The 21,656-nt window shown below is 44.4% G+C and overlaps 1 protein-coding gene across 6 annotated transcripts in view; it reads left to right on the top strand.

Annotated features, from left to right (window-relative positions):
- CACNA1D (calcium voltage-gated channel subunit alpha1 D) overlaps positions 1-21,656 on the top strand; it is a 299,481-nt gene that overhangs the window by 218,129 nt on the left and 59,696 nt on the right. For all 6 annotated transcript variants that reach the window (XM_039867427.1, XM_039867426.1, XM_039867431.1 and 3 more), the window contains 13 exons: positions 2,360-2,480; positions 4,362-4,476; positions 5,000-5,069; positions 5,922-5,988; positions 6,732-6,882; positions 8,857-8,986; positions 12,256-12,315; positions 14,924-15,030; positions 16,581-16,668; positions 17,306-17,413; positions 17,501-17,553; positions 18,924-19,070; positions 20,987-21,188. In XM_039867427.1, the coding sequence (XP_039723361.1) occupies positions 2,360-2,480; positions 4,362-4,476; positions 5,000-5,069; positions 5,922-5,988; positions 6,732-6,882; positions 8,857-8,986; positions 12,256-12,315; positions 14,924-15,030; positions 16,581-16,668; positions 17,306-17,413; positions 17,501-17,553; positions 18,924-19,070; positions 20,987-21,188 (1,419 nt within the window). The remainder of the gene's footprint in view (positions 1-2,359; positions 2,481-4,361; positions 4,477-4,999; positions 5,070-5,921; positions 5,989-6,731; positions 6,883-8,856; positions 8,987-12,255; positions 12,316-14,923; positions 15,031-16,580; positions 16,669-17,305; positions 17,414-17,500; positions 17,554-18,923; positions 19,071-20,986; positions 21,189-21,656) is intronic.

The following is a 21,656-nucleotide window of genomic DNA, read 5'->3' as shown; positions in this document are numbered from 1 at the left end:
GATCGCTAGATATATTACATAATAATAAACCAAAACCTTCTGTTTGATTTTGCAAGATTTCTGGGGTTTCTGTGAGATAGGCTTTAAAATCCTCTCTGGTTCTCTGCTAATTTTTGATCGCAGGCAAGTTTTGTAATCCTGGCCATAAGGGATTTATGCAAAGAAGTGAATTCTAAAGGCCTAATGCTTCCGTGTATAGTCAGAGGAATCAGGGTGATAAAAGAGTTGTGACAGCCTTCTGCCCCTTTTTTGTCTGCCCTCATATGATATAATGAGGACAGGGAGGGCGTCTGTGCTGCCGGGCCTTTGTGAGCAATGAGGCTGAGAAGGGAGCGACAGTGTGAGAGGTGTTCAGGTGGCTTTGTGCTCAGAGCAGCAGTCTCTGCCTCAGCTGGTTCTAAGCTGAGGTGTTCTAACCCTCCTCTTCATCTTCCTGTTGTGAGCTGAAGCCCTTCCTTGGACAGAGCCTGGAAGATAAATTGAAAAGACCCATCCACCCTTGTCGCTTTTCACATGCGATGTCAGGGAGCTTAGGAGCCCTGCTGGAGAGGCAGGCAGGCAGGCTGGTGGGGGTGGCAGTGGGCATCCAGGTCCCATCATGGCTCTTTCATTGCCCAGCTCTCTGACCTTGGAAAGTCACTCTTCTTTTCTGAAAAAACAGGCTAGAGGGAATGATCTCTATGATTCTTTCCTACTTGGTCATTTTGAGGTAAATGGAATTTCTGTCATTGCTATAGGCTATGGTGTTAATTTTTTGAATCATACTTAATTTGGGGGCCATTTAGTCACTTGTTTTTCTGATTTCTTTCAGAGAAACCTGTGTGGTGGTGGTAGTTTTTGTAATACAAACAAAATTCAGATGTTACAAAAGAATATAAAGTAAACAAGTTCCCACCTACCAGTCCCCCTTCTAGGAGGTAACCACTGTTAAATAGCTTCTTGTGTATTCTTTGAGATGTATTTGCTCAGATGAAGATGAATTTACACAGACAGTAGCTCATTCTACATGCTGTTTTTCGTTTTGCTTTTTATCACTTAAAATGTCCTTAAGAACCTTCCTTACTGGTCCATAAAAGGTTGCCTTCTCCTTTTCAATGTTTTATGAAGTCTGTGGTGTGGATGTGCCATAATTCATGGAACCAGCCCCCTGCTGATGATTATTTTGTTACGTCTAGTCTTGCCTCGGCGGGTGACCTTGAACATATACCATGGGGCACACGTGTGAGAGTAAATCTGTAGGATAAATTTCCTGAAGCGCAGCTGCTGGTTCAAAGGGTGTGTGTTCATTTTCGGCTTTGATGCTCTTGCCCAGGTGTTCTCCTTGAGGCTGTGTTAATCCAGCCTCCAGCGAAGGAGTATGGAGCTTGCCCTTCATTGCCTCACTCCTTTCAGCACAGTGGGTCTTCAGACTTTTTGACTGCTGGCCTGTCTGATAGGTGAAAATGGCATCTCGTTGTAGTTTTTACTTCTTGTTTCACTTATCAGGAGTGAACCCGAATGTCTTTTCATGTGACTAAAAGCTATTTATAAGCTCCTTTTCTGTGAATTACCTTATCATTTCAAATCGTTTGCCTATTTTTCTGTTTGATTGTGATCCATGACAGTTTTAATTTTTAAGGTATCTGGTTCAGATATAAGAAGGAGCATGCTCTACAGCCCCCTCTCATAGTGTATTTTTAACTTGCTATTCATGTTCATCCGATTCTACCTAATGATGGATTGAATTATCAAGTATCATCTGTAGAGTAGGTTATATTTGAAATTTCAGGCAGTTATTGATATCGACCCATGAGGTAGTTTGCAAATTTACATAAGATATTTAGAACTCCATGCTTCTGAAAATTCATAGATATAATTCTCCATTCCCACAGCTGCTTACCTATGTGGAATACTAGGCAGCAATTTAAAGAATCTCCAGAGTATATTGTTGAGTGGAGAAAAAAAGCAAATTGCAGAAAATTCATGTAGTATGATACTATGTCTAATAAATCAGAGAAGACACCAGCTGCGTGTGTGTGCGTCTGTGTGTGTGTGTGTGTGTTTAAATCCACAAAGGTCCTGGAGAGAGACACGCCAATCGCATGCTCTTTGGGAAGCGGACTAAAACTGGGCTGGAGTATCATCCAAGAATATGTGTCTTACGTGTAATGTTACTTTATTTTTTACCAGAAGAATTAACTCATTTATTCGTGCAATTAAAAATAATGTTTTGAAAACTGTGGGATAACAGATTGATTAGTTCAGTGTAAACTGACTGTGAAAGACAGCTTAAGCCAGATGTATGAGCCACTGAGGAGCTCTGAGAGGACAACTGGGTTGTGAGTCCACTTGCGAACTGATCCAAGTTTGGGCTTCTTAGATTCTGACAGGTGAAGACTGGAATGCTGTGATGTATGATGGCATTATGGCGTATGGAGGGCCGTCATCTTCGGGAATGATCGTCTGCATCTACTTCATCATACTCTTCATTTGTGGTAACTGTATCCTTTCAGCTGACCAAGGCTTTTTGTTATCAATGTCTTGTTATCATTGTGGTAGTGGTGTTAGCAGCTGTGTCAGGGAGGTAAATGCCCTTACCTGCGTTATCTGCTTCCCTTCATCGTCGCTGGGGACAGCATTGTAAAGGTGGAGCTTCAGTTAGGCTTTGTGGAATGAGAGCAGGCTAGAGAAAAGGAGCCTGAGACAGTGCATGGGCTGCACGAGTGGTCACCCAGCTCAGTGTCACATCTCCTGTATAGGTCCTATGGGGTTGCTTAGGGCAATGCCAGGTACTTCTCCGTGCCTTTATCCTTGGGAGGTTAGAGGCACATTAGTGTCTTTTTAAGACCCTTCATAACCAATGGGTCAATCTTCAGTAGATTGACCTAAGTTCCCTTAAACTAATTTTGTTTTGCTGATCTGTACATCTTTGAAAATCAAATATTCGTTGGCTGCTTATATCATGCTGTGTAACTTTCTCCAACTTATTTATTCCTTTTCCCTGCCAAGAGGTATTTTCTAATCCTAGACTTCTGAAAATTCAGATCTCTCTTTACCTTAATTGGAAACTTCATGAGCCTGTAACCTTTGGTTATATCTGCTTTATCTCTCTGTCGTCCCTGCCTAGTACAAGACATGGCATATGGAGGCCCTCAAATGTTTGATGGAAGAGCAATTATACAAACAAACGAATACCATTTCAGCCTCTTCAAAGTTCTATTTAAAAAATAGTCTAGCATATCAAAGGCATTTCAAAAGTCTTAAATAATTTTCTCACGTTTCTGTCCTCTTTAGATACTTAGTCAAGCATGAAATTCCCTGGAAAGCTATCTCATCATCGGTGCCTTGTTAGGTTATGTTTGTTTACATGTTCAGCAACCCACCTGAGATTTCAGATTGCACAGAGCATGTGGGACAGTGGTGTGCTTCTCCTGTCTTGGGTCCCTGGGCTCCTGAAGTCACGTACGCAGATGGCTGTGCATCAGCCTGAGAGAAGTGTCAGAGAAAGGAGCCGTCTTGACTTCCTGCCCTCTGATTCCTGTTCTTCTCAAAAATGTACTTTACTGCAAATAAGAAACAGGCCTCTTCTGATGTGGGAACCTTGTTTAGAATTTTTTTTCTCAATCATTCATGGAAACCATGCATACAAAATTATAGCGGAAGCCAAAAACCTAATAACTTATTCAATCATCTAACTTTTTACTGCTTGGAATAATAAAATTCAACCACAGTAGTCAAAGATTTAGCCACATGGGAGTATTTGAAAGAATAGCACCACCTGGCAATAAGTCAGGCACACTGTAGTCAGTATTTGTGGAGTGAATGAATGAGTGAGGTATCTCCACACTCCGAAGGCCATTTCAAACAAGAAAGGCTCTGACTTTCTTGTGCAGTGGTATCATCATTTGAATAATGTGTAGCTTTTAAAGGAGTCTATTTTGGCAAGCATGCCCTAAATATTTGTGTTATGGGTGTGTATTTTCAAAGAAACAACCCAAAATGCGTAAAGTGAAATGCAGAGTACGTAAAAGCACCGTGTTTATGTTATAGATTGTTTTATGCAGTGTGTATCATAGCTATGGATGCCTAGATGTGTAGAGACACATGCACACATATGAAAGGAAATGTTGATGTTTGCAGATTTTCTTGGGTTTTAGTGAACCTTCATTTTACTTCTTTTCAGAATGTCTTTTATAGATTTCTAGTTTAAAAACAAACAAACAAACAGGGCTCTGGTCCTCTGGCTTTACCAAGCGAGTATAACACTAGGAGACAGTCACCTGTTACTAGCTGTCCTGAATGCATAGGGGTGTGATGTTTCCCTTGTTTTCCACATGTAGTTGCATTAGAAAGGTGTTTTACCCTTAAAATGTTTAAATTAGATATCCTACTGAATGTCTTCTTGGCCATCGCTGTAGACAATTTGGCTGATGCTGAAAGTTTGAATACTGCTCAGAAAGAAGAAGCTGAAGAAAAGGAAAGGAAAAAGATTGCTCGGTAACCCCATTTTCATCTGAGGTATTTGCCTGGTGGGGGGCTGCCTGGGGAACCAGGTAAGGCCTGGTGGAGGTATGCGGACTCCGCAGCAGCTGCAGCCCCCATGTTGCTGCTTTGTGGTGATTATGAGTGGCCACGTGGGGCAGACCGAATAGGATGGGATCTGGGGCAGAACCCAGGCCCTTGGCTCTCATTCCCACAGAGCTGAGAGTGGGAATCACATGTCCTCATGCTTAAAGAATCACTGCAGTTAATTCTGGCATCATAAAGTAAACGATGCATTCACTGCTGATTAGCTCTCGAATGAGAATTTTAATGAGATGATCAGTGTAATGAATCCAGTGCACTGAATGAACAGGAAGCTCTGAGTGTGGGTTGTGCCATGCTCTTGCTGTTAAGGTTGCTTCCAATTAAATTCTGTCCCTCATCCGGCCACTGTTGATTCAGAATCTTAGTGTTTTTATTCCCAGCAATATAGTTATATAGTTACTAGGTTTCTTGTGTTCTTTTCTCTCCTTTGTAGGAAAGAAAGCCTGGAAAATAAAAAGAACAACAAACCGGAAGTCAATCAGATAGCCAACAGAGACAACAAGGTATACATTCTGAAATACTTCTCCCCTTTTTGTTTCAAATGGTTCTGTTGATATCACCATAAGTGTACTATTTACACCATGAAAGTATCCTACATGACATTTTGGCATGTGAGTATGGCACAATATTACAGACACTGACTTTCAGGGGCTTCTGAGTGAATTTAGGTGCTTAGCTGGTTGCTAGCCTGTATTTCACTAGAGAACCAGTATGTTAAATATTTATCTGATCACTTAGTTTTTCTGTACTGAACTTGTGTGGTCAGACCTGACCTGTGTTAGCGTCTTCTCAGTGGGGATTAAAACCCACTGGGCTTGTTAATAGATGTCTGACCCCAGAGGGGATTTAAGGGTAAGGGGTCTGTATCATCAAACTTTAGGGTTGTGCTGTCAAACTTCATCCCACATATGAGAGCCCTGGGTTTTTCAGTCATTTGTTTGCTTGTTCGTTGAGTCAGTAAATACTTTTTATGGGGTTCCAATACCGGAGATCAAGAATGAATAAGACCAACGAGGTCCCTGCCAGCATTGGGCTCACTGTCTAGTAGGGAGGCAGGACTCTACAATGCAGTCATTATACAGTAGGTATGACAATGCTAGGATAGGCAGAGGTGTGGATGGTGCTGGCTAACCATGGCTGGGTCAAAGTTTTCTCATCTGCCTTCAGCGCTTTGGTCTTCAGCAGAATCATCATCTGGGGCATCTGCTGTCCCTGCACACTCACTCACATGCAGCACACACTTTGAAAAGAACTTTTCTGCCCTGAATGGCAGGGTTATGTCTTCACTGTGGTCTTATGATATGCATTTAAGTCAGAGGCTCCATTCCTCCCAAGACACCTCTCTGTCATCCTAGGTTACAATTGATGACTACCGAGAAGAGGATGAGGACAAGGACCCCTACCCACCTTGTGATGTACCAGGTATGGTTGCGGAGGCCAGAGACAGGCTCTCAGCTCATGAGTGGCATGGCTTTGCTACCACTCTGTGATCAGCAACTGCATCTGTGGCTGACTAGCCTAGCTAGGGCACTTGCTGGGCTGCTGAGGTAGTCAAGACCATGGGTCCAGTCCATTGTGGGCCAGTTAGCTCTGCTTTTTTTCTTGGTCCCAGGCAGCTAGCATAACTCAAATTCCAGGTGGTGGAGAGAGAGAGTGTAGGTGGATCAGGACAAGCCCTACCTTTGCTGGGAAGTATCTCTAGGAAGTGACCAGTTCTTACTACTCACCTGACACATTCACATTTGACTGGGTGTCTTTAATGGCAGATATAGGAGGCACTGTGGAGTTAGAGGAACCTAGGGGATTGATCATGTATGAATTGAAGTCCCACACAGCTTTTCAGGCTGAAGCTGAGCAAAGAGGTTACTAAGGGAACAGCCGGGTGCTGGGGGGATGGCAGTGAGAATCCCACTGCTGCCTGCCACCTTTAACCTGTGCTCAAATCTTCAACTGCTGGGGACCTCATTCCCACAACTCTGCATGCTCTTTAGACAGGTGAGCCTCTCAGCTCTCCACCTCCCTACACACACTCAGTTCATATTCTAAAGGGCTTTCATCAGTGCGAGCTGATAGATGTTATTAAAGTTTCATGTGAAATTGAGAATAATTCAAACCCAAATGCTGTCTTTGTTTTATGCCTATAAAAAAAAGTATCTTCTTTAAAGTAGGTGAAGAGGAGGAGGAAGAGGAGGAGGAGGACGAACCTGAGGTTCCCGCTGGACCCCGTCCTCGCAGGATTTCGGAGTTGAACATGAAGGAGAAAATCGTCCCCATCCCCGAAGGGAGCGCTTTCTTCATTCTTAGCAAGACCAATCCGTAAATACCCACATTCTAGTCACATTGCTGCTGCATCTCACTGTGACCCTACAGGTTGCTCGAGGGTGCATGGGGATGGGGTAAGGGAAGGTGACTCATGGCCCCTTATGTACCTGAGTGATGGAGGCCTCCGAGTCCCCCAGACTCCTCACCTGCCTCAGCCTTGCCTTTTTCCTCTGTTCATCTCTTTTTAGCCTTCACGTTCCTGGGCTAAGGGGCTGCGGGGGTGTGGCCAGGTCCTGGGAAGAGTGCTATTCCAGAGTCTCTTCCCCCTTCACCCCTGCACTGGGGTCAGCAGTGGTGACATAACTGCTGCTCAGCTGGAGCCCATGACTCTGGTGTTCCATGGGTTGTCACCTGTGGAGTGTTTTCCACCAAAAGGACTCTTTCTTCATGAGTGGGTCTTCTATAACAGTGCTTGGGGGGAATGAGAAATTTTCGACCAACTTCATAGCATCTTAATCTTGAGATCTAGCTTGGCCGATCACTTCTCTATTGAGTTTTATGGCAATAAATAATGTTGCTCAATGATATTTTACAGGTTGAGCTATTCAGCTCTATAATATCCCCCTTAAAATAGAATATCTCGTGTTAAAATGATAATGTGCTCACCAGGAGGATGGTAATTACTCACAGGTGCTATAAGAGGAACACACACTTATTTACTAGCTGGTTTCTAGGTTTTAAATCATCTGGGATTGAGTGAAATGCCAGAGGGAATAAATGACTCCTGGAAAGGTTTCTAGGCTTGCAGAAGTAGTTCTTGGCTGTCAGAGAAGAACTCTAAATAATTCACAGGCCCCAGGGAGACATAGGTGGGAAACAAGGCATGCTGCAGCCCTTAGAAACTTGAAGATTTGATGATAGTTTTCGCAGCTCATCACTGTTGAGAGTTTGGGTGTTCTTTAAAAAAAATTTTACTCAGCTGACATTACTGACACCTATAGCTTACTGCATCTGTATATATTGAAGGAGTGGACTGATTTCCCCACAAAGCTGTGAGCACTCCTGCCTTCAGAGTCCTGGAAGGCCTACCCCAGACTCAGTTGCTAACAGCCTTCGGGGGCACATTTATAGGAAGGTGACTCAGTTTTGAAAGTGAAAAAAATCTTTTCAAAGGAAAACCTACATGTATTCTGTAGGCCAAAAAAAAAAAAATTCTTTAAATTCTAAAGTCAAATATCGAAAGGATTAAGAGTAGTAACTAGTCCCTGGGATGTCAGGAGAGAGGGGCAGCGGGAGAGGCTCTGATGGCTCATGGAGCCATGAGGGCCAGGACAGGGGATGCTGGCCATGCGCTTCCCTGCCTTGCTTCACAGGACTGTAGGACTCTGTGATGGTGCAGTGAGATCCTTGTGAGATTCTTGCACGGTGATGTAACTCTCACTTCACTTTCTCAGGCTTGCTCATTGTGGGTCAACTAAAGAAAAAATAGCACTTAAGACAGGATCTCCATATAACAGAAGATTCTCCAAGCCTCACTCAACTGCACTACAAGAAAGCGATAACTTTCATTCTTTGTGAGCTGCTGCAGTGAGCTCTGGCCATAGGCTCCTTTCTAGACAGCGAAAGAAAGCACTAGGTTTCATGTTGTAGTGGGAAAATATCACAGACCTAGATTGGAAATCTGCCTCTGCTCCTTGCTAGCTGTGTCACTTTTAGAAAGTTCGTTCACATGCTTCAGCCTAGTTTCCCTGCCATTAGGGCAATAATCTCCACATTTAAGGAATCAGTGAATGGAGTCTGTAGAACACCCACACAGAACTATGGCACCTCAAGGGTATGCAGTCTGGGATTTTTGAGGAGCTAATGGTCAGTTGTTTCTGGTTTGCTGGGTCAGGGCATGGGTGGCACAGCAGACAGCTGTCCTCTGCCTGACCTGCCACCACAGAATGGTCCTGGTGTGCTGAAGGCACTGGCCTGTCTGCTCGGGCCCTGCCTGGGGCTGTGTCCATGTAGTGGCTTTCCCCACAGGATCCGCGTGGGCTGCCACAAGCTCATCAACCACCACGTATTCACCAATCTCATCCTTGTCTTCATCATGCTGAGCAGTGCCTCCCTCGCCGCTGAGGACCCCATCCGCAGCCACTCCTTCCGGAACACCGTAAGTCACTGAGTGAGGACAGCGCTCCCTCTGGGGTCAGCACCGGTCACTCCTGTCATCCAGGCAGGGCCTACAAAGGCCTGCGAGGCTAAAAGCTAGAGTAGGCCTCTTGATCACCTGCAAGCATTTTACATTTCAGGTTTGTAAGTACCAGAGGGGTTTTATTTTATTGGGACAAACCTTATTGAATCATGTATTTTAAACTTTAAATACACTGCAGTTACTTATAGTGTCTTCGGGGACCTTGCTTCTCTTCCCATTCATTCCTTGCTGCCAACATTTCGGTCCCTCCTTGGTCAGATTAACAGCCACACCTATTTTGAGATTTCTGCCTAGTTGAAGCATCCAGCAAGAGAGAAAGTAAAATTGAAACCACTTATGTCACATGCCCAGGAGCCCTTATTTAGCATTGGAGGGAAGACTTAAATCTTATGTCGATGTAAATTCACAAATCTACTGAAGAGAAATACAAGTTAGGGAGATGATAGGATGCGAAGGTGAGTGCTTCAGTGGAGAGGAAGGACTATTATTTTGGTGGGGCAGGAGGTGATTTTATGAAGAAACAAATACAGCATTAAGTTTTCTATTATTAGTCAGTTTCATAACTTAGGGATAGCACCCTTCTCCTGCATCTATGCTGGACAGAAATGTTACCTAGATTAGTTCTTGCCTCAGCAGTTCCACCTTAGCAGGTCAGCTGATTCAGCACTGAGAACGATCCAAAAGTGAGACGCTTCAGAAGACCGGTAGCCTATTGCCTCTCTGGCCTTAGTACTGTAGTACTTAGTATCAAATGATAACTAAGAAACCCCTCCCAGGAGAAGGAGGCCCACAAGTGTGTGAGACCATCAGGTGTCACTGCCTTGCCTGGTTGGTACCCTTCTCTGTACATGAACTTTTCAGAGATTTGAGGATTAAGAGAAATCACCAGATCAGTGCCCCAGGATTTCGGTTGTGACAACTGAGCCTTGTGCTGTGTTTTTCCATTTCCAGTATCTTGGTTTGAAGCCCGGCAAACCCAACCTATCAGATTGATAAAACACGCACTCTGACATGACGATAAAAAGAACTTTCCCCCAAGGCACGTGTTGATGCCGATATAAAGATGAACATCCTGATCTGTCTTAATCTGTACTCACAGATTAGGGTGTTTGTTGGGGGTTCAAAGACTGTTCCTATCTAAACATTCAGATAGAACAAAGCCCAGGGTGTCATTGAGTTCCAGCATAAAAATGAGACAAAGGGAAAAAGCTGATTGGTACAAACATGATAGACTAGGTCAGGAGCTAGTCTAGAACGCAGATATATTAAAAGTTAATTTACATTGAGGCTTAATGTTCTTATTTTTCATCGTAATTCTCCATGATTTTATTTCCCTGCTGCTTTTCCCAGGAATGTTATTGTGGTTTTTAGATATATGTATGTGTATTGCTTTTAAAATACTACAGTTTTTGTAATTGTGGTAAGAATACTTGACATGAGATCTACTCTCCTAACAAATTTTTAAATGTACAAGACGGTGTTCATAATGGGAGGCACCGTGTTGCACAGCAGGTCTCCAGAACTTTTTCATCTTGTGTGACTGAAACTTTATATCCATTGAACAACTCCCTGTTTCCCCTCCCACTCTAGCCCCGACCTCCTCCATCCCTCTTTGTGTCTACGGGTTTGACTACTTTAGATACCCTGGACTCATGCAGTATATTTGCAGGAGGGGGGTGGGAAGTTTTTAACCTTAGCTGTTATTAGTGAAAAAGAGGAGAAAGGCTGAGTGAGGAAAAAACAACTTGCATCTCTAAGAGCTTTGACCAGCGGCACCAGGTTGAGTTGTTGGCTCGTGGGCAGCATTGTCTGTCTTGGCCACTCAGGTACTTTCAGCAGTGCCAGTCTTGCTGTGACCATGGAGGAAAGAAGGAGGTGGGTGCAGAGGCTTGTGGTGTACTGGTTATACCTTGCATTGCCTGGCTAGAAACATAGATACACAGAAAATTTCCAGAAAAATTTAGAAATCCCAAAATGGAAGCACTTTGAATAAGGCATACCCTCTGAAGAGGGATCTTGAGCTGAGGAGAGCTGGCCTTTAAAGCAGAGGTCCTTACCTTATTGCAAAAGGACAGTAATGGACCCCTGAGGTGGACCCCACACTTAAACAACAGGGCCCATGTTTCTCAACTAGCATTCCACATGCCTACCTCCTTGCTCAGCGATGCCATGGCTGGCTGTGTGGCCTAAACAGGCGCCCCTACCTCCTTCCCAGCATCTCCTCATCGCTAAATGAAGGATCTCCACTGTCTCTCCAGCTATGATCTCTTCAGTTCTTTTAAACCACAGAGCGCAGTTGTCATGACAATAAGCAACCAAGACAGCCTCTTCTACCGGCAGTCTCGGCCGCCGTCTTTATGGCTGAGCATCCCTGTGAGCAGCCTTAGTTGAGTGGTAGTCAGACTTCTTGCTGGCCTACCTGCCCCATCCTCCTGCCTCCATGGTTCTGAGAAGAGGCAGATACCCCAGGAGGCATGATCAGGACTCAGTTGGAAAGTAGACATTATTTTCAGGAATGTGGACAAAATAGCCTGGACTGATCATTCAAAAGCCAGGTCAGTCTCTTCTTTGAGATGGTTCCGGTGAGATTAAAAACAAAAAAAAAATTGGAGTGAGTGGTATTAGATGCAGAGCAAGATGATAAGTGAAACTCTTCATTGAGGACTCACTCAGCTCCACACATCAGTGGGGCAAAGTGTTTACCTCTCTGATTAAATGGGCTGGAATTAGAGGGGACATGTGAAAGCCGGCTCCATTTAATGGCACTTACATCATTATTTACATTTCTCCACCAATCTGAAGTTCAGCTGGATGGCAACATATTTCATTCAGCCAAAAATGCAGTTAAAAAATCGGAATGTGTGTAAGACTTTAATTTATCTGGTGCCTGCCACAAGTAATTTGTCAGTGTGGTGCTGTGATGAGAAAGGGTTATTAATAAAGCACTTTTAGAAATGAGTTTCTGTCGGAGACATGAGACTGGGAAGAGAGTCAGCATGAGTGGTTAAGGGAGGTAAGTATTTCCAAGTGCTCTTTGTTGGTCATAAAGATGAACTGTAATTGGACCAGGTGGGACATTTATGAGCATCTCTGCACTTAGCTCCAGCGTGGCAGGCTTATCCCCAGAGAATAGGTCTCTGATTGCATGTGGGGGTTCTACCCGTGGGCATGTGGCTGTGGAGTTTGTCCGGATGCCTTTTTCTTATTTCATTGTTGTACCTTTCCAGATACTGGGTTACTTTGACTATGCTTTCACAGCCATCTTTACTGTTGAAATCCTGTTAAAGGTAATGGCTTTTTCATTAATCTTCATGTTCTCTAAAGCAGCTGTAGCAGTAATAGTTGCAATTCTTTGTTTCCTTCCAGATATTAGGTTATGCAGATTATGTCTTCACTGGTACTTTTGCATTTGAGATCATTTTGAAGGTAACAGGTGCCTCAGTGGTGTGTTTAAGAGGCCTGCTCCTGTGTGTGACACACAGCAAAGCAGCGTGAAGTGCTTTTGACTTTTTTAATTTTTTGTCTTCTGTGAGCAAGCTTTACTTTTTTTTTTTTACCAAAGGATTTTTTTTCTGAAACTGTTCACCTTGTTTTTGCTGTTTCTTTTTAATCTTTGATGCTTATAGGATCTACTTTGGCTTCATAATTGTGATTGGAAATTATGTTATGCTCTTTTTTTCTATCTTTTGAAATATGCCAACTGATAACAGATATATCACTATGTGTGAACTTTCTTCCACCTTTCCTGACATCAAAGTCAGAGGAAAAGTATTTATCCTTTGAAGGGAATGTATCTCTTCTCATTTCTTTGACTGAATTATGTTTCAGTGGCCTAAAATATTTTCTTGCAACAGGATTTGCAAGATAACTTGGATCTATGTGTGTTAAGATATTTCATATCTGTTTTAATGGATGGGCTTACATTTACTCAGACTAAAAGAGCACCCTTTAGACAGGGCGCCTTAAATGTACTGCCCATGCATGAGCTAACAGGTACCATTGCTGCATGTGGTTTGTGTACTCATGGTAAAGGTGAAGGCCAACCTGGTGTGAGTTCATTCCTTATGTACCCAGAGGCCTGGAGACAAATAGCAGAGATCCAAGAACCAACCTCCCCCCACCCTCAGACTTGCTAAGTGGTGTGAGTTATTACAGTGTTGGACAAGGTGGCCTGTGACAACTGTCAGAACAATCATCTCCTCAAGGGGAGACAAGCTGGGAAACAAAGACTTTGAAACACAATTTTCTTTAAACCATTTTGAGTTTCTTGTGTGTGCATCTCAGGGGGAAAAATGTAATTTTTGTTAGACTACTATGGAACTTGGGCTCTTTACAAAATCTTCTATAAAACGAAACCTCAATTAACATTGCATTTATTTTCTTTCGACGAAGATAAAGATGATGATGTAATGAAAACATTAATTAGTACGACACCAACCAACCTCGGTTTGAATATTTGTTAAAAATCTTCTAAAAATTTGAGTTCATTTTCCTGCCTTTAAGCCAATGAATTTGGTTGACAGTTCTGTCATAAGTCAGACCTGTGACTTCTAAAGATGCTCTCCATGGTAAGGAGCACAGATGCAGAAGGCACTGGGCATGGGGTGCAAGGACACTCACCCGGCCTTTGTTTGGTCCCAAGCTGCCTTTTTTTTTTGTAATTTGCCTTCTTTTCTTCAAATAGAATGGGGGTATGTTCTACTTAGCCTGTTGGTTAATTGAGGTTTATTTTCTTTTCCATAGATTTTAGTTGTTGAATATAATTACTTTCAGACTTTGGGGCAAATAAGATATAGATTTATGAAAAGAAAAATATTGCTTTTCAACTTCTGTATTTTTGCTTCAGTGACTTAAATCTTACAAGTTGTTCTTCATTTTGAAAGTATGTTAGAGAGTGAAAAATAAGCTAAAACGAGAAAGATTCAGAAATTGGAGATTTGCTAAGAGGCATCTGACATCTGAAATGGTGGCTCCTGGTGGCCTTGGGAAGGTTCAGACGGCTTTTTGGTTATTGGGTTTAATGTGAAGAAATTTACATTTTTGTAGGTCAAAAAATGTTGAATATTGGCAATTTCATATGGCCTAATTTTATTAGTTCCCAATTCTGCCTCTCCTGTACTTATCTGAGCCTTCCCTCACTTTTTTTTAGGTAAACTGAATTCTTCCTATTTTTGCTATTTTTACTCTGGAGAAATTCCTCACTAAACCCCTTTTCCATCGTCAGTAGGAACCTCACTGTAGCACCCATGGTACGGGCTCTGGGTACACATGGCATGTGACTAGAGAGCAGTGAGACTGACTTAGGCAAGATGCATGTGCCAGCTTCCTAGCCCCACCTCATGTGTACTAGAGTAACTGGGCTCGGAGGAGCTGTTTAAAGTGGACTATTAGGGGCAGTAAGGGGCCTACCTGGAAAAATGCCCACTTCCATGTAGACTGAGCCTGTGAACACTAGACTCTAGCACTTCTTCTATATCCCCGGACTGGAACAATGCAGGTTCTCCTGGGGTTTCCTAGGGACCAGAACCAACATTTCATGAGAAAGCCAAGTTGTCTGGGCAGCAGTTACTGCCTGACGAGCATTGTCATGTGGACTCTCTCCTGACGTGCCATGTGGACTCTCTTTGGACGTGCCAGTGATATGTTCTTGTTTGAAATTTGTTGTCACTGTCATAAAGTATAAATTGTTCTCTTCTTTCAAAATGTGCCCCAAATCAGCTTCCCTTTTTTCATTTTTGAACAAATTATTCGGTTGCTCAGTCCTGTTGGTTTACATTTCTGGCTTCCTAACACACTCTTTAATAGTCATACTGTCCTCAAGATTTTGTAAGGAGCCCAGGTTTCTTTTCCTCTGGAGAGAAATAACAGTAAATTCACCCGTGATTCTGCTTATAGATGACGACTTTTGGAGCTTTCCTCCACAAAGGAGCCTTCTGCAGGAACTACTTCAATTTGCTGGATATGCTGGTTGTTGGGGTATCTCTGGTGTCATTTGGGATCCAGTAAGTATTCTGGGGTGTGGGTGTGTAAACACACACAGGACTGTTGGGCAGGATGGTTTACATGAAATATTTTAACATAATTTATTGAGCATCATTTTAATGATTATGTTTAGTTATTCAGAAAAGCTTAATTTATTCTCTTGTCCAGAAAGCATTTGGACAATTCATGCATTTTTGTTTCACTTTTTCTTTTCATACCCACTACAAGGTTGGGCTTATTACTCTCTGTGATATTTGTTTTCAGCAGAGGGTGAAAGAAGCCAGCTTCTAGTCCGCTTCCTCCAGGGCTGGCTACCAGGCCTTGCAGGCATCTTGTCCCAGGGCCCTAGTTCTCCATCTGTTCAGGATGGATTAGGACTAGGTGGCCTCTTGGGCCCTTCCAGCTTAGATAGTGAAGGTTCCCTTGATCTCCAGGATATACCAGCTGTATGACCCTATTCTTTTGGCCTTTAAACTTCTCATCTAGGAGGGGGCCGAGACTGCAAGTTAGGGCCCTAAGTCCTTTTCATGGCATTTAGGGATTTCTGGTAAGGAACAGGCTGAGCTGCACACTCCTTGCCTACTGTACCCAGGAGTCTGGGGCAGAGGCTCCAGGGGGAGCATCCAGGGATGGCCTTGCTTTCTTGCTGACTTGAGAGCACCACTGCTCAGGTGTTGACCATCAGTACCCCCTAAGTGGTAACATGCATGCCCATGTCTGAGCTAGTGGTGAATGGAGAGACCCTGTCCCCCTCAGAAGAAGACCAAGGACCCCTGCCTGAAACAGGCCCCTGGGGCAGTAGTCCTCTTCACCTCCCACCACTGCCTAGCAGGAGAGAATCATGTAGTCACAGCTTTGAAGGACATTCTCACCAGTACTTTTTAACTCCTATAAACTCCCGGCTGTGCCTGCCCTCTCCAGCTGCAGCCTTTGCCCACTGCCTCCTGAGCATGTATTCCAGCCACATGCAGCCACCCGCCATGCTAAATGAGCTGCACTCTCATCCAGGACCTGTCTACCTGCTACTCCCTGGACCTGTAGCCCCTTCCTCCTTTGTCTAGCTAACCCTCACTCCCCCTGGAGCCACCTGGATATTACCTTCCTGGGGGACCTTCCCAGGCTCCCCAAGGTGGTGCTCCCCTAGCCGCATCACCTCTGTTGTCATACCTGCCACCTGGGGTTGCAGTCGCCCATCTCACTAACCAAACAGTGGACTCCTTGAAGGTCAGAGCAGCCCGGCACCAAAGCACTTCAGCAGGGCCCCAAACTTAGAAAACAAGACCAAACAAATAAAACTAAAGACTGGATCCCATCTCTGCAGAGGTTAGCTGTGCACCCAAGTCAGGGCCTCTGTGAGTGCCCGCGGGCCTGGCTTACGAGGTGCCGTGGACTGTGGCCTGGAAGGAAGAGACTCATGAGTCTGAGTCATGGGGAAAGGTTAGCTCAGCTCCACATAATCCCACCATTGTGTAAGTCATATTAGAGTGAAGGTCAGGTGAAATAATCTCAAAGTATTTTATCCAGCTGTAATACACTCTGTTTTCTTTGCTTCCTCTGCTCTTTTCCTTAGATCCAGTGCCATTTCTGTTGTGAAGATTCTGAGGGTCTTAAGGGTCCTGAGGCCGCTCAGGGCAATCAACAGAGCGAAAGGACTCAAGGTTTGGGTTTCTCTCCTCCAGGCTGTGCTTGCTTTGGTGGGGTTAGCTATAATTACTGACTTTTTCTGGGCCAGAGCTGGGCTGAGGCCTCATGGATTTTAAAGTGGATTGTACATTTGAAAAGAGTAAAACCCAATTGAGCTGCCCCTGCCAAGTGCTGATAGCATTTTTAACTGTTGTTATTTTCTTTAGTTTTGTTCATTTAAGATATTTTCTTTATATGATTACCGTTCATTTACTTCTTTTCATTGTTAATAGTGTTTATTTTAGTCTTTAAATCTATTCTCATGCACGTTGTATAAAAGGCCAGAAGGTTTGCATTTTCCTAAGTCCTTTTATGGGGTGGGGACCCTGTAAGCCTATGTGCCAGGCAGTGTGCACCCCATACTTCTTCTGACCAAACTAACAGCTTTGGAGGAAGCCAAGGAGGGGCCTATCTACAGCATACTCCTCCCAGGCAGCTGTGGTGCACTGGGGTAACCCCTGCAGATAACTACCTGAAAAACAAAGCACCACAAAGTTGGAAGATCATATAGAAATAAACAGAAAATCTTGGCTTGTATTAGCTCCCTCCAAGGCTAAAACAACAAAGGCAAATAATAACCACTTCACCCTCTCCCTGCTCCTCTCTCCCCAGCACGTCGTCCAGTGCGTCTTTGTGGCCATCCGGACAATCGGCAACATCATGATTGTCACCACCCTTCTCCAGTTCATGTTTGCCTGCATCGGGGTCCAGTTGTTCAAGGTACAGGGACGTGCCTTGGAGCACAAGGCCCAGCTGATCTCTTCAGGGGGAAGCCTGCATTTGATTGTCTGTCTGTTTTGTACCCAGGGAAAGTTCTATCGCTGCACAGATGAAGCCAAAAGTAATCCTGAAGAATGCAGGTGAGTGACCTGGTCACGGGAGTGGGGAATTTGGAAGAACAAATAAAAGACTTCAAGGATTCACTTGTGCTAGCATTTCAGAAGTTTCGTCATAGACTGTAAGAGGCCTGTGCGCTCAGCTCATGGCTGGAGAGATGAATGGTTTTATTTTTGTTTTATTTGAGGTAACATTCATATAACATAAAATTAACCAGTTAAAATGTACAATTGAGTGGCATTTAGTACCATCGCATTGTCGTAGAAACACTACCTCTATCTAGTTTCACAGCTTTTCGTCACCTCAAAAGAGCAGATTGATGGCTTTTGATGTTTGTGGGGGAAAGCCCTAAAATCTAAATAACGGTTATGAAATACCTCAGAAAGCTCACCTGACAGTGACATGAATAATTCTTCCCCAAACCAGGACTTGAAGCTCAATTCCCTGCTGTTCAGGGGCTGACTCCTTCCTTCTGACAGGTTTTCCAGGCTGCTTCTCTGCCTTGGCTCCCTCCCGTTGCCCACATTTTGGCCATATTTCCATTCACAAGAATGGGCAGAGGAGAGAAAAGGCGGGAGATTTTTGTGCCTCTTACCTCAAGCTGTCCAGAAGGATGGGAAGGCAGACATGGAAACCGTTGCCTAAAGTTCTAACTGTGCGGACGTCCATGTTTCCCCATCCTTTTAAGCAAAAGGTGTGGTCATAGGTCACCAGCTGCAATGTGACGGTGTCTCTGCACCTCCAGGGCACTACTCATGTGGGCTGTGGGGTGTAGGGCGCCCCCTGGAGCTGAGCGGCACAGCAGCGGCATGAAGGCGCTTCCCCTTCCCTCTTTGACTTCACTTCCTCACCCGTGAAATAAAGACATTGGACTCCTCCCAGAAATGAAATCATAAGAGAAATATTATGTGCCAGAAATTACAGAATTCTCTGGAAAGAAAGCTGGAAATATTGTTAATATAAAGAGAAGGAGTTTAATTAAAATTAAAATGTAGATAAGCGGGTACTTGGGCTTGTTTCCCAGAGCTTATGGAATTCTCCATGGCCAGCGTATTTAAGCCAACGTGTCTGATTCTTCAGTGCATAGCTTGAGCCCATTGGATATTAGAGATGTTTGTTATTTGGTAGTTCTCATTTATTATCAGGCATATGCAGGATGTCTGCTTAGTTGCTCTGGAGAAGACTCTTTAAGCCAGTAGTTACTCGATGGCTATTTGAACTGGAAAGTAAATTAAATGCAGGGCAAGAAAAGGAGAAACACAGACTGTGCAGGGCTCAGGTCTGTGGCCTGGCCGGAAGACTGAGCGTGACTGTGCCTAGAAATGTGGGGTTGGGGCAGCCATGACTCATTTTGTGTCGAGCCAAGATGACCCACATTTCTTTACCTCTCTAGGGGGCTTTTCATCCTCTACAAGGATGGAGATGTTGATAACCCTGTGGTCCGTGAGAGGATCTGGCAAAACAGTGATTTCAACTTTGACAATGTCCTTTCTGCTATGATGGCCCTTTTCACGGTCTCCACGTTTGAGGGCTGGCCTGAGTAAGTAGAGATAATGTACGTCTTTAGGGAGCTTCCTTCTTGCTTTGGGGCACTCTAAGCTGAGCCACCTCTCCTGGAGTAAGTCCTGCTTTTCTCCACAGTTGTGGGCTTTTCCTATGATTTTTAAACTTTGAGCCACTTATCAATCACTTCTTGGCCCACAGGGCTCCTCTGTCTGATTAAGCAAATGATTAACCTTTGTGACCAGCTGACAGGATTTTCGGATTTGGGAAGCAGGGGTGGCATAGTCCCAGGGAGGAGCCTCATCTCAGCTGGCTCCTGGGAAGCATCTCTGGATGGGAATGGATGTCCTCAGAGGTGTTTGTCATGCCAATTCCCATTGGTAGCCATGTCAGTAAAGCTACCATTACACCAGAGAGGGTCTTGATAGTGTCCCAAAGCATCCATCCATCCTTCCAGCCACCCACCCACCCATCTACTCACTCATTCCTCGTACTAATACATACCAGGCATAGACGGCTGCCATTGTGCCATGTCTTTCACTGATGCATTCACTTGCTCATTCATAAAGTGTGCTTTTGATACCAGCTTCCCCCAACATGCTATATATGTTAGGCACTGTGGAAGAAACAGTTGTCTCAGCATGGTTCATCCCTTCAAAGCCCAAACCCAATTAGAATGTAAGGCAGTTAAACCAGACAGGAGGGTCTGGAATGTCAGAGATGTGCAGAATAGGGTCCTGGAGAATGGCTTCAATTTTGATGGGTAAAATAAGAAAAATGGAAGGAAGGAAGAACGTAGAATACAAAAGGAGAGTCTCTTGTACTTTTGTTACTCTCTGTTCTCTAATTCCTCACCCCACCTCTAGCTTCTGCCAGCAGAGCATATATGCGTAGATGGGGTCCTGAATGTCAAGTTCCCGTGCCTAGAGAAACTGTAAAAGGTGGACAGGCTGGTCTTCTCAGGCTGGCAAAACCCTCCAGATGCATGGGAGAGTCAGAGATCTTTATAGGAGTTCCTGTGGGGTAAAGGATGGGTGGGTGGGACTTTTCATTAGGGAATTGGTACTGGTGGGGGAAAAGAGGCATGGGGTAAGATCTTTCACTCTATGAAGGTTTTGAGTCTCAGGTACTGAACACCGTGCTTTAGCAAGTCGGGGTGGTAGCTGAGGGGAAATTAAGAAACTTGGGACATGGGGCTAAGAGGAGCTGGGCTCAACTCTCAGCTCTGTCCCCGCGGAGCGTGACCTTGGGCACTTAGATCCCTCTCTGTGCTCCAATAAGATGGAGATGACAGCAATGTCCACTTTTCCAGATAGCTGTGAAAGTGTGTAGCACAGTGCACCCAGGGGTTGGGCGCCTTGGAAGTGTTGAATTTGCATCAGTCTGGGTGTGAATTTAACGCGGGGGTTTTACAGTAATTTCACTTCTTCCTGTTGAGTTCTGCTGGGCATGTATTTAATTTTTATGCATATTTCAGTTTGGGGAAGTTCTCTGAGTTCTTTGGAAATCCCTAGTTGCTTACTGTTGTCTTTGCCCGTGTGTATACAGTTTTCAGTTCTGCCACTGAATAACATAAGATGTTCTTCCTCTCTTCTGTCCGTGAATAGGAAAGAGCATTGTTGAGTATTTGTGAAATCATTTTTTTAAATTGTTTGTTGAGGTAACATCGGTTAATACAATTATATAATTGAAATCATTTGTTTTTTGCAGTTGTCAAATGTTAATCAACAAATATATCTCAGGTGCCCACCACCTAGGTGCTGGGCTGACTGGGCCTAATGCTGAGGAGGGTGCCTCTAGATTTGCTGAGTCCAGGGGCCTTGGGCGGGGCTCCAGTGAGGAGTCTGACAGTCAGCGCCCATGGTGGCATTGAGAAGAGGGATGTGCCTGGGAAGGCCGTGGGGTCAGGCTGTGTGGGGTTGGCAGTGCTCACTTGGTCCTTCTGCTCTCTAGGTTGCTGTACAAAGCCATTGACTCGAACGGAGAGAACGTCGGCCCCATCTACAACTACCGTGTGGAGATCTCCATCTTCTTCATCATCTACATCATCATCGTCGCTTTTTTCATGATGAACATCTTCGTGGGTTTTGTCATCGTCACCTTCCAGGAGCAGGGAGAGAAAGAGTATAAGAACTGTGAGCTGGACAAAAATCAGGTTAAAGTCACACACTGTTTGGGCTTCTGTCCCTCAAGCAGGCGAGGAATGACGTCTCTTTTGATGGCTTCCCCATGCACAGAGAAGGGTGCCACCTGTGTCTGTCCCTGGGGCTTGGGCCCTGTTCACAGCGCACCCATGGCCAGTTCGAGGGATCACTGTTGAAAGTTAGGTTCCCAGATACAGATTTGACTTTGTAATTGTAGAATCCACCCCTAAATCTGTGGGTGAGAAGCCAGAGAGGTGCTTGGGCCACCTTCTCTGGTCATGACTCATCAGTGACAGCTCAGAATCTTGTGGGGTGGTGTGGCCAGGGGCCAGAAAACACCCAGTGATGCTCCCAGAGTTCCTAATGACGGAAGGTCTTTTATCTCCTCAACCTCAGCACTATTGACATTTTAGGCCAGATAATTCTTGCTGTGTTTTGTAGGATGTTTATCACCATCCTTGGCCTCTGCTCAGTAGATT

This window comes from Pteropus medius, unplaced genomic scaffold (genome assembly GCF_902729225.1).
Source record: "Pteropus medius unplaced genomic scaffold, Ma_sr-lr_union100, whole genome shotgun sequence".
Classification (NCBI taxonomy): Eukaryota; Metazoa; Chordata; class Mammalia; order Chiroptera; family Pteropodidae; genus Pteropus; species Pteropus medius.
This window is presented reverse-complemented; position numbering and strand designations above follow the sequence as displayed.